Below are 12,991 nucleotides of genomic sequence, written 5' to 3'. Positions count from 1 at the left end.
TGCCACGTCTAGAGCTGGTGTAACTGCAGGTACATAAATCTAAGGCACACCAATACTGGATTACACTAGTATTCTATATGGAAAAAGGGGCCCAGATATTGTTATAGAATAGACAACTACCGCATGTCCTCAGGGTGCCTAAAAGGAGGTGCTCAGTTGTAGAATTGCCCCCTTAGGGCTAGATTCTGTATATGGCGCCTAAAAAAACCACGCAGAACTAAGCGTATTCTATAAGATTAAAGCTTGGTTAATAGAATACGCTTTGTTGATACCATAGCACCTAAATCTACATGTGTCCATTTACACCAATAAAACCTGGTGTAAATCCATGCGCGCAGATTTAGGCACACTGATCCGTATTCTGTAATTACGTATGGAAATTTTGGAACACCAATGAAACGCCCATAAACATATCCCCTTTAAAATACACGTGTGTTTATTTTGAATTGTGTGCTTTACAATCTAGGCACAGTTCTTTATAGAATACGCTTAGCGATTTCCGTGCATAAATTGTGATAATTGCCAATTAGTGCTCATTATTGCTTAAGTGCTATTAAAAATGCTGATTGGCTGTTACGCCAAGTTACATGTATTCCGCATGGAAATTTAGATGCCATACATAGAATCTGCTCCTTAGTAGATAATAGTGAGCTGGTTGATATTGTTTATTTGGATTTTCAGAAGATGTCTGACAGTGTCCCTCATGGGATACTCTTTAGGAAATCAAACTAATCATGTTGTCCTCCTAGTTTTACATGGGAATGGATTTGTAGGAAATTTAAGAGGGGAGGAGGTGTTATTTTCCACTATGCAAAGAAATTAGGTTTTAAAAGTGTCAAGGTGGAACGAGCTTGCTGCTGATATTTTAGTTGTGACTAATGGAAAGATTTCATTTTCTTTGCTGTATTGCCCTGCAGGTGTATTAATTTCTGATTGTTCATTGTTTGATTTTATTTCAGTTTTACCTGTTAATCTGGAATTTCTATGTATTTTAGGAGATTTTGATTTGCCTTTTGATCCCGATTCAAATTTGTTTGAAAGCATTTATTTTTTTAAATTTTTGTCCTGCAATTTTCTGCAATTGGTAAAACAAACTTATGTGTCAGGACATGTTTTAGATTCGATATTTGTACATGATTCTGTAGTTATAGAGTTAATCTGGACTGATCATTTCTTAGTTACATTCTGCATGGGAGGTTTTGGAAGAAAGTTAAGAGAAGTTGTTGCTTCTAAGAAAATAGTTGTATGACCCCATTATGAAGTGTCTAAACTTTGGGAGGTATGGGCTCCTAAATTGAATCTTGATAATTTTATATCGATGGAAAAAATGGTAAAAGTTTTGAATTCATCTTTAGCTGACTCCTTACACCACATAGCCACTGAGAAATTAGTTAACTTGAGTATGTTATCTGTTCCTTGGAAGAATAAGGTGGTTCAATCTGTCAGAATTGGGAAATAGTCAGTCTTCAGACTTTGAATGAATAAATGACTCGGTGATCCACTTCACATTTGTGGTTTGGCTTCCTCCACTCTTGTGGTTTGTTTGGGGTGGGGATATGGTCAACAAAGCAGTTCATACCTTCTAATTAGTTTTCATTTTACCTCTGGGAGAATAGAAAATTTTGAAAGTGATGCTGCCTTCAATTCCTCATGCAGAGCTCTACAAGGCTGTTGTACAGAATTTGCCCAAAGTACCATTTTTGAAACTTGGGGCATACATATGTGCAATTTGCATTGCCTCAGGACTCCTGGATTAAGCACACATGGGGAGTCAGTAACATTTCTGGAGGACAAAAAGGGGTCACCGCACCCAAAAAGTTTGGGAAGCTCTGAGTTAGATTATTACATAATGGCTAGGTTGGCACTTTTGTCTCCCTTGACATTTCCTCAGACTTTGATCTAGTTGACCATCATTTACTTCTCTTTTGCTTAGTGGACCTTAGTTTGAGAGGTCAGGTACTCACCTGGGTTTAAATCATTTCTCAGTGCACAATCATATGTGGTGTCTTTCATTTGTCTAATGGTTAGTGAAGTGGGCTGAGAACCTGAGAAACTGGGTTAAATTCATGAAACAGCCTTCCGGTAGAAGTGGTGCATGCTAATTGGTACTGCCGCTTTGTAAAACAAGCCCTTAGTTTGCCCTTTCCGTGCTTCTACATCTGCTCCCTTTTTGTGTGGGTAACTTGGCAAAAAAAAAAGTATGAACTTACTCAGATAAAGGGGGTAAATATTTAACGTGCAAGATCTGCATAGGTAAGCCAATTTAACCCACATAAATCTTTTGAAAATGGACTTAAATATTGACGTTCAATTATTTTTTTTTAAATCCTAAATAGTGAATCTCTTGGCCTCACGAAAGAGATACCCTAAAAATAATATCATAACCCACAATTTATTGCTTCAAAAATGTGACCCCAAAAATAAATTAATGTACGTGGGGGGGTAGGGGAGGTTTAGTCATCCTTTTTCCCCCAAATAATAAACACACTAGCACTCACTGGTTGGATTAACTCGTTGCTTCTGAAAGGAATACCTCCCACAGTTAGGTTCAGGTGATATAATCCTCTCTCCAATGTGAAAAGGTCTCCAGAAACAGCTATTTTCATCACTGCCTCTTTATTAATCTTTATGATCAAACTTCTCTCCAGTTCCTCAACCGATATCTGTGGAGACAGAAACAGAGAAAAAGTACTTAAATGAACACATCTTTTAAAGGAAAATTGGTAAGCTTAGTGTTATTTTTAATTTATGTTTTACTTGCTGTAGTGTTAGAGGCCTTTTTACCAAAGCTACCTTGGGTAATTAATATGGTTTTTAACAAATGCTAACTGCAGGGGGCTAACTGCTGTTTTAATTTTCTAAACTATTTTGCACATGTAAAGCCTGTTTTAAACACAGAAAAGGGCTTTTACGAAATTGTGCTACTGCATATGCATGTAAAATCTGAGTACCTGGAAAAGTATGTACCTACTTTTGTGCCCCTTTCATAAAGGTGCGCTAGCATTTTTAGCACACTCTAAAAATTAAGGTGTGCTGAAAGCTAAGATGTGCATAGGAATATAGGGGGAGAGTCTATACATGGTGCCTGAAAATCTGCATGGAAATCATCTTCACCTAAGTGTATTCTATAATATATACACACGGTATATAAAATATGCTTAGTTGAAAGCCCAGCACCTAAAACTACTTGCCTCCATTTATACCAATGAAAATGTGGCGTAAATCCCTGCACGTAGATTTACGTGGACTGAGTCATATTGTATAACAACATGTGCAAATTTGGGAACACCCACAAAATGCCTTTTTTCCCCACCCATAGCCATGCCCCTTTTGAACTGTGCACTTTAGAATTTAGGCACAGTGCGTTACAGAATATGCTTAGCAAGTTGTGAGCATAAATTCTAATTATTGCTCATTATTGGTTAAGTGCTGTTAACAATGCTGATTGGCTTAAGCCAATTAAATTTCACACATTGTTATGGAATATGTGTAGATTTAGGAGCGGAATGCTAGGCATGATATATAGAATCCAGCAGATAATAGGCAGGTGTTTCACGGAGCAGAGTTTGGGCGGAGTGGAAGTGGAGTTAAAATATACACTCTTTTTTATTGAAAGCTTTTAAGAAGATTACAGAATCATCTCAGGCAAAACAATATCAAATAGCTAAAAAAAAAAACCTAACGTAAGTATTCAAACACATCATAATTTTATAGTCTGTGCGTTTTTTTCTAGCAAAAGAGGTGCCGGTACTCAAATGCCAGGCCATCCTTCAGGGTTGGAGTGATCACTGAGAGACCCACCCCACAATAAACAGGCCCCCTGCAACCAATCACAGAATCTATAACAAGGCAGTGTTTCATTAAAACTTGGGGACCATGGGTCAGTTTTAGCAGACAATGGAAAAGGTGCCGGTACTCAGTACCCCCAAGTACCCCCTCAAAAAAAGCCCTGGTTATAGTCCACATCAAGGAGATAGCAACAGCTTCATGAAGCAGGTGAAAGCTTGGCTCTTCAACCAGGCCTTTAATGGAAGAAGTTACTAACTTGTTAGTCTCACTCACACACACAAGGAGTGACACAGGCTGCACATACTTCAGCAGGACATGTTTATCCACTCTTACCCTAGCTGAGATAATATTTGACCATCCCTCTGACCTCATGTGCACCTTTCGTTAAATTAGTCACCTTACTTTCTAACTCTTCTTACTCTCTTACCTATCTATGGAGCTCATTTTCAAAAGAGAAAAACATCCAAAAAGTGGCATAAATCTGCATTTGGACGTTTTTCCTCACAAAAACATCCAAATTGGTATTTTCAAAACCAATTTTAGACATTTTTCTATGAAGTCCATCAGAAGTGTGTTCAAATCACAAGGGTGTGTGACAGGTATGTGTTAAAGGCAGGATTTGGATCTTCCTAACACTTAGACGTTTTTCAGCCATAATGGAACAAAACAAAACCGTCCAGGACTAAACCTAAGACATTTTGAGATAGACCTGTTTTTATAATTAATATGGCACAAAAGGGTGCCCTAAATGACCAAATGACCACTGGAAGGAATCAGGGGTGACCCCCAATACCTCCCCAGTGATCACTGACACCCTACCACCCCCCAAAAAATGTGAATACAAATATGATTTAGCAACCTCTATGACAGCCTCAGATGTTAGAGCCAGGTCTATTAGAGCAGCATGCAGGTCCCTGGAATAGTGTAGTGGTCAGTGCAGTGCACCATGGCGTGGGAGACTCTGGTACCTATCTACCTCTACCTGTCACATTTGTGGTGGAAACTGTTAGCCCTCCAAAACTCACCATAAACCCACTGTACCCACATATAGGTGTCCTCTATAGGTGGCGGTTAAGGGCTCCAGTGCTAATCTGGCAGTAACTGGGCAGCGCACAGCACTGGCTGATTACCGCCAGGTACACACCAGCAGGATATGACGGTGCACTAGAGCAGCATGCAGGTCCCTGGAGTAGTGTAGTGGTCAGTTCTTAATCCTTCTTATATCGTATCTAATACTAATTGGCAATTGGTTTTATGGTCTGACTATTTTTTGCTGAGTTTTAATTTAAATATTTGTATGTCAAGTGCTTTCTATTCCTAAATTTGAATCTGTAGCTACTAGAGGAAAGATAGAGAAAAGACTCATTTTTGGCAGTTTTTAATGTCTTGTTATATAATTTCTGTCTGAACAACCATATACAATAATGGAGAAGATAGGTAAAGAGTCAACTGGCAGTAAATCTGAACATACAGTAAATTTATAGGTTCGAGAGGTGACGCCTCAAGAAGCCCCCGGCTGAATAATTTAAAAGCTCACAGGGGCTGGGCTGCTTCATCATCGGCAACCACCTCTACAAATTTTTCTCTTATTGCTTTTTTTTCTTTTGCTGGCCCGCTGAAGCTGAGTATTCTTTAAGCTAAGGTCTTTGAAAATTTTAGGATGAGACTAGTGCTATGTTATTTAGTTTGCTGATCTCATTATTATTTTTCCTTTACAGATTGACGCAGACCATTTGACCCTGAGGCAGGTGACGAAACGCTGGCCACCGTTGGTCATGGTCATATTCAGCGTCCTGAGAGCCTAAATGGAATGAAAGCTAAGTAATTTGTGTAGTGAAATTTCTAAGTAAAGGAAAAGCAATAAGAGAAAAATTTGTAGAGGTGGTTGCCGATGATGAAGCAGCCCAGCCCCTGTAAGCTTTTAAATTATTCAGCCGGGGGCTTCTTGAGGCGTCACCTCTCGAACCTATAAATTTACTGTATGGTCAGATTTACTGCCAGTTGACTCTTTACCTATCTTCTCCATTATTGTATATGGTTGTTCAGACAGAAGTATTAGGAGGGGATTGCCTTCACAATTTGCTTTAATTGTTATATAATTTATCTGATCCGTGTCAAATGTTGTGTAACTGGGATTGCTCTGTTGATGAAGTATTAGATAGGGTTGCACCTTTGCATAAAAAGGACTACAATTGTTAGAAAAATTGCACCTTGGTATGATATGTTATTAAAAATGAAACAGAAATGTCATTGTGTAGAGAGAGCATGGAGGAAATTTAATAATTGGGATATTAAGCAGTCCTGGAAATCCTTGATGGCACAATAAAAATTTAACTTGACTAAGACTAAAAGATCTTACTGTACTACTATAGAATCTTCTCCTTTGAAGATACTATTTCAGACAATCAACAAATTAATTCAACCCCCTAAACCAAGCAATGTCACTGTAGCTATACAACTGGATACTCAATCTCTTGTGGACTTTTTTTTTTTCTAAAGTTGATAAGGACAGAATTAGAAGAGATGCAGTCTCTCACTGTAATAAACAGGGCATCGTCATCTTCTCTTTTGCATAAACAAACTTTTGTAGATCAGTTTTGGTCATCTTTTGATTTAATATCTTGTGATGAAATCCCTTTATTAGTTCATAAACTTTCTCACACATAACGGTGCTCAATTTCAAAGAACATAGACTTACACAGTTCCATAGTAACCTATTCAATTTGTAAGTGTATGTGCTTTGAAAATGAGCCTCGTGGAGGGGCATAATCGAATGGGGGGCCCATGTTTTCGTAAGGACATTCTCGCAGGACATCCCAGCGAAGGGGCGGGGAAACCCGTATTATCAAAAGATAGGCGTCCATCTTTCGTTTCGATAATATGGTCGGGGACGCCCAAATCTCAACATTTAGGTTGACCTTAGAGATGCTCATCCTTAGAGATGGTCGTCCTCGGTTTTCAGCGATAATGGAAACCGAGGACGCCCATCTCAGAAATGACCAAATCCAAGCCCTTTGGCTGTGGGAGGAGCCAGCATTCGTAGTGCACTGGTCTCCCTCACATGCCAGGACACCAACCGGGCACCCTAGGGGGCACTGCAGTGGACTTCATAAATTGCTTCAAGGTGCATAGCTCCCTTTCCTTGGGTGCTGAGCCCCCCAAAACCCACTCCCCACAACTGTACAACACTACCATAGCCCTTATGGGTGAATGGGGGCACGTACATGTGGGTACAGTGGGTTTGTCGTGGGTTTTGGAGGGCTCACATTTACCACCACAAGTGTTACAGGCAATGGGGGGGGGGATGGGCATGGGTCCGTCTGCCTGAAATGCACTGCACCCACTAAAACTGCTCCAGGGACCTGCATACTGCTTGTCAGGGAGCTGGGTATGACATTTGAAGCTGGCAAAAAAATATTTTTAAAGGCTTTTTTTTTTTTTGAGGGTGGGAGGGGGTTAGTGACCACTGAGGGAGTAAGGGGAGGTCATCCCTGATTCCCTCCGATGGTCATCTGGTCAGTTCGGGCACCTTTTTAAGGCTTGGTTGCAAGAAAAAATGGACCAAGTAAAGTTGTCCAAGTGCTCGTCAGGAACGCCCTTCTTTTTTCCATTATGGGCCGAGGATGCTCATGTGCTAAGCACGCCCCAGTCCCGCCTTCACTATGCTATGCTTCTGACACGCCCCCATGAACTTTGGTCGTCCCTGCGACGGAAAGCAGTTGAGGACGCCCAAAATCGGCTTTCAATTATGCCGATTTTGGCGACCCTGGGAGAAGGAGAAGGACACCCATCTCCCAATTTGTGTTGAAAGAAGGCCGCCCTTCTCTTTCGAAAATAAGCCTGATAGTGTACTAGATCACTGTCTTTTTTTATCTTTTGAATATTATGTTATGGATCGTTTCTTTAGTTAATACAGGAAGGTCAGTTTCCCAGAGTTTGGACGGATAGCACTTACCCCTATTCCAAAATCTAGTAATCTGGATAGGTCATGGCCTTCTAGTTTTCAACTAATTGCTAGTATACCTCTATTTGAAAAATCAATAGAAGCTATAGTGGGAACGAGACTAACATGTTATTTGGATACATTTTCTTGTCTTCATGACTCTCAGTTTGGCTTTAGAAGCAATCATAGTATGGAATTGTTGCTTCTTGTTTTATTAACTAGAATTAGAAACTCCTTAAGATGTGGTACCCAATCAGTGCTGCTCCAGTTTGACCCTGTAGATCATTCTATTTTATTAGCCAATCTTAAAGATTTTGGAATCTCAGGTTAACATTATTGATAAGTGACAGAGAAATTTGTTCAGGTCTTGAATGAAAGCATAGAAATTTTGTTTTCTCCGTATTAAGTTTCAATTTATGTATATGCATCCACCCTTCTAACAGTTTCATGCAGCTCTGAACTAGTTAATAATAAACTTAAAGATCGTAAAAAGACATTAAATAAAATTGGGGACAGCAGGGAACCTTGCGGAACCTCGCATGGGTTATTCCTGCTAAATGATAGGTCTGAATGTAGTTTAACTCTATAAGATTTACAACTCAAAACAACCATTAAACCACTTCACGACTTTACCCGTGATTCCTATCTCCTCTAGATTCTGCAGCAACAAAGTGTGGTCTACCAAATCAAAAGCGGATGATAAATCAAATTGAAGGCGTAAGGTGCACTTTCCTTCACTCAGCAATGGTCTTACATGGTCTAACAGTAATCCCAACACCATCTCCCTACTAAAGAACGGGCGAAATCCAGATTGGACTGTAGGCGAGATATCAAGCATTTCTAAATAGTGGATCAAATGTGATGCAACCAGACCCTTCATGAGCATAATAAAAAAGGGGATAGAAGCCACAGGTCTATAATTGGCAACCACCTGTTTAGATTGCTTTGGATCTTAGGGAATAGGTGTTATTATCATTTCCACCACCATATTATTAGAAAAAAAACAACTTCAGACAGCTGGTAATTAATCCATGAATAAAAAAAACATTTCAATGAAAAAACAATGGAGCTACCTTCACTATATAAGGGGACAGATATCCAACACACAAAAAGAAGCAGCATATTTTTGAAATAAATTATAGTAAGTATTCCATGAAATATTATCAAATTCCTTCCATATTCTACCTACAGGAATTCCATAACTTACAGTGGGGTCATGACAAAGGGCCCCTTTTACCAAGCTGCAACAAAAGGGGGCCTGCACTGGCGATGGTGCGTGTTTATGACACACGTCGAGGCTCCCTTTTACCGCAATGGGTAAAAGGTAGGTCTTTTTTTAAAAAAGAAATGGCTATGCGGGAAATGAAGCACTTGCTGCGCAGCCATTTCGGGGAGAGCCCATACCGCCACCCATTGAGGTGGCAGTAAGGGCTCCAGCGCTAATCTGGCGATAACTGGGCAGAGCGCAGCACTGCCCAATTACCACCAGGTACACACCAGCAGGATATGACGGCGCACTGGGGCTGGCAAATACCACCGGGCTGCTGCGGTAGCCCGGCGGTACTTCCTTTTTAGCGAATGGTAAGCCCACGTTGGGCTTCCCGCCGCTTTGTAAAAGGGGCCCATAATTCTTTGTGTTCTATATTATTAAGAACCCATTTCTCAACTTTTGAATCTTTTCTTAAAAAATAAAGCCCCAATCTATAAACCCAAATAAAATGTCTTCCTCCTAAATACAGGGTCCAAAACAGGATGGTATCTTTATTTGCTGAAGTTTATGAAGGGATTTCTGCTAGAAATTCTTCTAAATTTGGTTAAAGAGAGTTCTTCACATTTAAAAAGTCATAGCTCTATCAAATTAGCTGAAATTATCTGTGATGAAGAATAATGTAGAAAGTCCTGGAAACTGCAGATGTATGGATACACATATATGTTATTCAAAGCTGTTTAATTCTAGGTTTTTTCTTCTTTCATGGAAAATTTAATAAAAAATATTTGAACACAGACAGTCATAATTCATACTGAGAGACCCTTAACAGAACGAATTACAACTCACCATTTCATGAAGAAAATAGAAATTAAAATTTTCATACCATTAATTTCCCAGTTCCAATCTGCAGCCAGTTTTGTTTAGGGGTGTATGCTTTCTAAACATTAGAAATCCATTCTTGGGCTGCTAGACGTACCTTGCTTGCTCTATGAGTAGGTATTTTTTCAGAATTCAGTCCAATATACTGTCAAATGATGTGCATCATGATACTGGAGGAGATAAGTCTGCAAAGAAAAACTGTCCCCTCAGCAGCATAGAGAGCTCTTCTATTCTTTTAAGACGTACAATCATTTTCTTTTGGAGAAGGGCAGGAAGGGAACTCAACTTTTTCCTAGCTTGTCAATAAATTAAAACACTAAAGGGTTTTTTTTTTTTACTGCAGGTTAGAGCAAGTTATCTGCAACAGGACCTACAGGAATAAAACGGGTCTTGTGATAGTTTGTTCAAATCTTTAGGAAAAGACCTCATAATATTAATAAGAAAAGGTAACAAAAATGTTTATGTCATAAGATGTATTTGAGTCGTATCAACCAGACTTACCATTTGCCACATTCCATGATTGATAACTGGCCCACTGCTGGTCACACGACCTATCCCACTGTACTTCAGTTGAAGTTCTAGCTTTCCGCTGCGCAAAGCCAACACAATCCATGTACTCTCTTGATGGCCTCCAGCAAAGAAAAGGACACCTTCAGGATCAAAGGTTCTAAAGTCGAATTCTGCCACAAGTCTGACCACATGGGTGTCAAGAAACAAACCATTACTTATAGTTTAAAGAAACAGTGTGTGTTTGCCAGCTTCCTAAATGACTCCTACAGTGTGCAATTTTGAGCTACAACCATAAGCAGGAAGAGTTTACAAACCTAAACTTCTCACATCATTCAGGGAATAGGGCCAAAGTTTATCTAATCCAGCCCAGTGCCCAGGAAAGATTCACTATAAATTATACTACCCAGATATCCAATCTGCTCTTAAAAAATACCATATTGTGGTCTATTCACTAAAAGGTTCATTTAATATAGCATCTTACTGCAAAAAAAACCAACAAAAAACAACAATCCATTATGGTGTAAAGACAGTTACTCTGATAGGATAATCAGGTTAAAAACACACACATTTGAGGGTGTTTAAGTCAACAAAAATTGATTTTTAAATGTAGTTCTGTTTTAACCCACACCCCCCCCCCCCCCCCCTGCAATTGGCTGCCTGCAGAAATAGCAATTGCAAAATATACATATATCCCATTTGCAAGCACATATCTGAAACTAGTTTTGAAAAAGAAACTACCTGGGTAGTTTCCCAAAGTACCCAAATAGCTTGAATTTGAGTGGACTTTTGGAAACTGCCCTATGGTACTTGTCAATTTTTATTTTGGACCTATCTAGCTCAATCTAAATTGTCACTGGGTTCCAGTACCATAAGCCTCTATATGCAACTACCTGGCATATTTCCACTAGTTTATGTATTCCCTCATCTTTGCATGTAAGCCAGTCATCACACGGAAGGTCCTAGGCAAGAATCATGCACAACAGCTCCCTCTGTGGCACATTAACTGTGGTTCCCAAATCTGGGCACTAGATGCTTTTGTTGTGCATTCTTTTCCTTGGTGGCTGTTATGTTGGAATCTGTACCAAGTGGAACTGGCGAAGTTGCAGTTCTGATCTGAGAATTAACCCTGTATACTCTGCTTGGCAGCATATAGCACTGCTGTTGAGTTACTGAATCAGTCTCAATCTGCTGAGTTTTCATGATATTCATCAAAATTAAATATGAAAAAAGTTAAGTGTCAAAAAGATATCAATTTGATGCCTAAATTGAGACAAGGGGGTCTTTCACTACAGAGTGATAACCTTAATTTATGGCTTTCTCTGCAGCTAAATAAAACGCTGCATGTAAAGTTTCATATGGAAGTCCTCCACAAATACACAACTTTCTTTCCCATTCAACCCCCATGACCCCACCTAAACACGATCAAAGAAGAACCATGTCATTTGTATAAGGTTTGTACTCTATTAAAAATAAAATTTATGCAGTGTTGAAATTGACACAGATGATTCTAGTCTGAAAATCACATTATATTGTGGAGGTTATTTTTAAATACAGGGTTTGTCACCTATGTGTTTATTGCATCTACTAGGCTGCAAGCACATTTTCAAAACATGAAAAACCATATAATGGCATACAGTGCTTCCCTTTGAAAGTCATTCATCACATGTACTTTCTTTCCCTACAACTAAGAATGCCCATTTCTTGGATGAAGCTTAAAAATGTATATACTTTTACATGCAATAAAGGAAGCATGTCAGAATACGACTCTGGATGAAACAGCAGAATGTCAAGCAAGTTATGCAAATATCTAGTGTATACAAGGGTATACAAGGGGTAGGGACATAGTGAACTCATAAGTCTTCTTCCCTTTGAAAAGCAGGCTAAAAATAGCCATAGCGCTGAAAAGCAAACAAATAGGATTGATGAAAATTACCTGTAATAGATATAGATACATTCAGCAGCTGACCTGAACATCTCTAGTTGAATTCATGTGATTTCCTATTTCATATTTCAGAACTGAATGCACATGCCATACTAATTTTTAGTTGTACATGCCTCTCACCTGGTGGGTTGTTTTCTCTTGAAGCGGAGCCTGACCACAGGAGTACCACTGAACATTCTGCCCAAGTACAGGGACTTTATGCTCTTTTCAGTAGCAAGAGGTACACAAGGTATTAAATCCTAGAATTAAAAGAGTATTCAGAGATACATAAATTAATCAAATAAAAATACTGCAAATGCTGCAGAATACTGCTGTGTGCTTGATGACAAATATGACAAAAGCATCTCCACTTTTGATTCAGCTACATTGATATTTATTTATTATTTTATTTATTGCACTTGTATCCCACATTTTCCCACCTATTTGCAGGCTCAATGTGGCTTGCATAGATCTGTTATGGCATCACCGTAACAGAGAAGAGATACAATTGGCGTTACAGAGGGATGAAAGAAGACAAGAGGATCAGGATATGCAGCTATACAGTGAGACCTTCTGAATAAAGGAGTGTAAGGGGTTGTGTTCTAGTCATTATGGGTTCTCGTACACATAGAGGCCCATTTTTAAATTCAAATTAAGCACTTTTTAGACTTTATGGCTTAGCTTTCATATTCAATGGAATTGTTAAATTCACCCCCCCCCCCCCCCCAGGGATAGCTTC

The 12,991-nt window shown here is 39.2% G+C and overlaps 1 protein-coding gene across 1 annotated transcript in view; it reads right to left on the bottom strand.

Annotated features, from left to right (window-relative positions):
- Positions 1 to 12,991, bottom strand: part of GAS6 (growth arrest specific 6) — a 132,171-nt gene that overhangs the window by 20,632 nt on the left and 98,548 nt on the right. The window contains exons 9-11 of the mRNA XM_030201493.1: positions 12,394 to 12,512; positions 10,323 to 10,512; positions 2,499 to 2,663 (exon numbers count right to left, since the gene is read on the bottom strand). Of these exons, the coding sequence (XP_030057353.1) occupies positions 2,499 to 2,663; positions 10,323 to 10,512; positions 12,394 to 12,512 (474 nt within the window). The remainder of the gene's footprint in view (positions 1 to 2,498; positions 2,664 to 10,322; positions 10,513 to 12,393; positions 12,513 to 12,991) is intronic.

The sequence above is a fragment of the Microcaecilia unicolor genome, chromosome 4, assembly GCF_901765095.1.
Source record: "Microcaecilia unicolor chromosome 4, aMicUni1.1, whole genome shotgun sequence".
NCBI classification, from domain to species: domain Eukaryota; kingdom Metazoa; phylum Chordata; class Amphibia; order Gymnophiona; family Siphonopidae; genus Microcaecilia; species Microcaecilia unicolor.
Note: the sequence above shows the minus strand (reverse complement) of the source record. Positions and strands in the feature narration are given on the sequence as shown.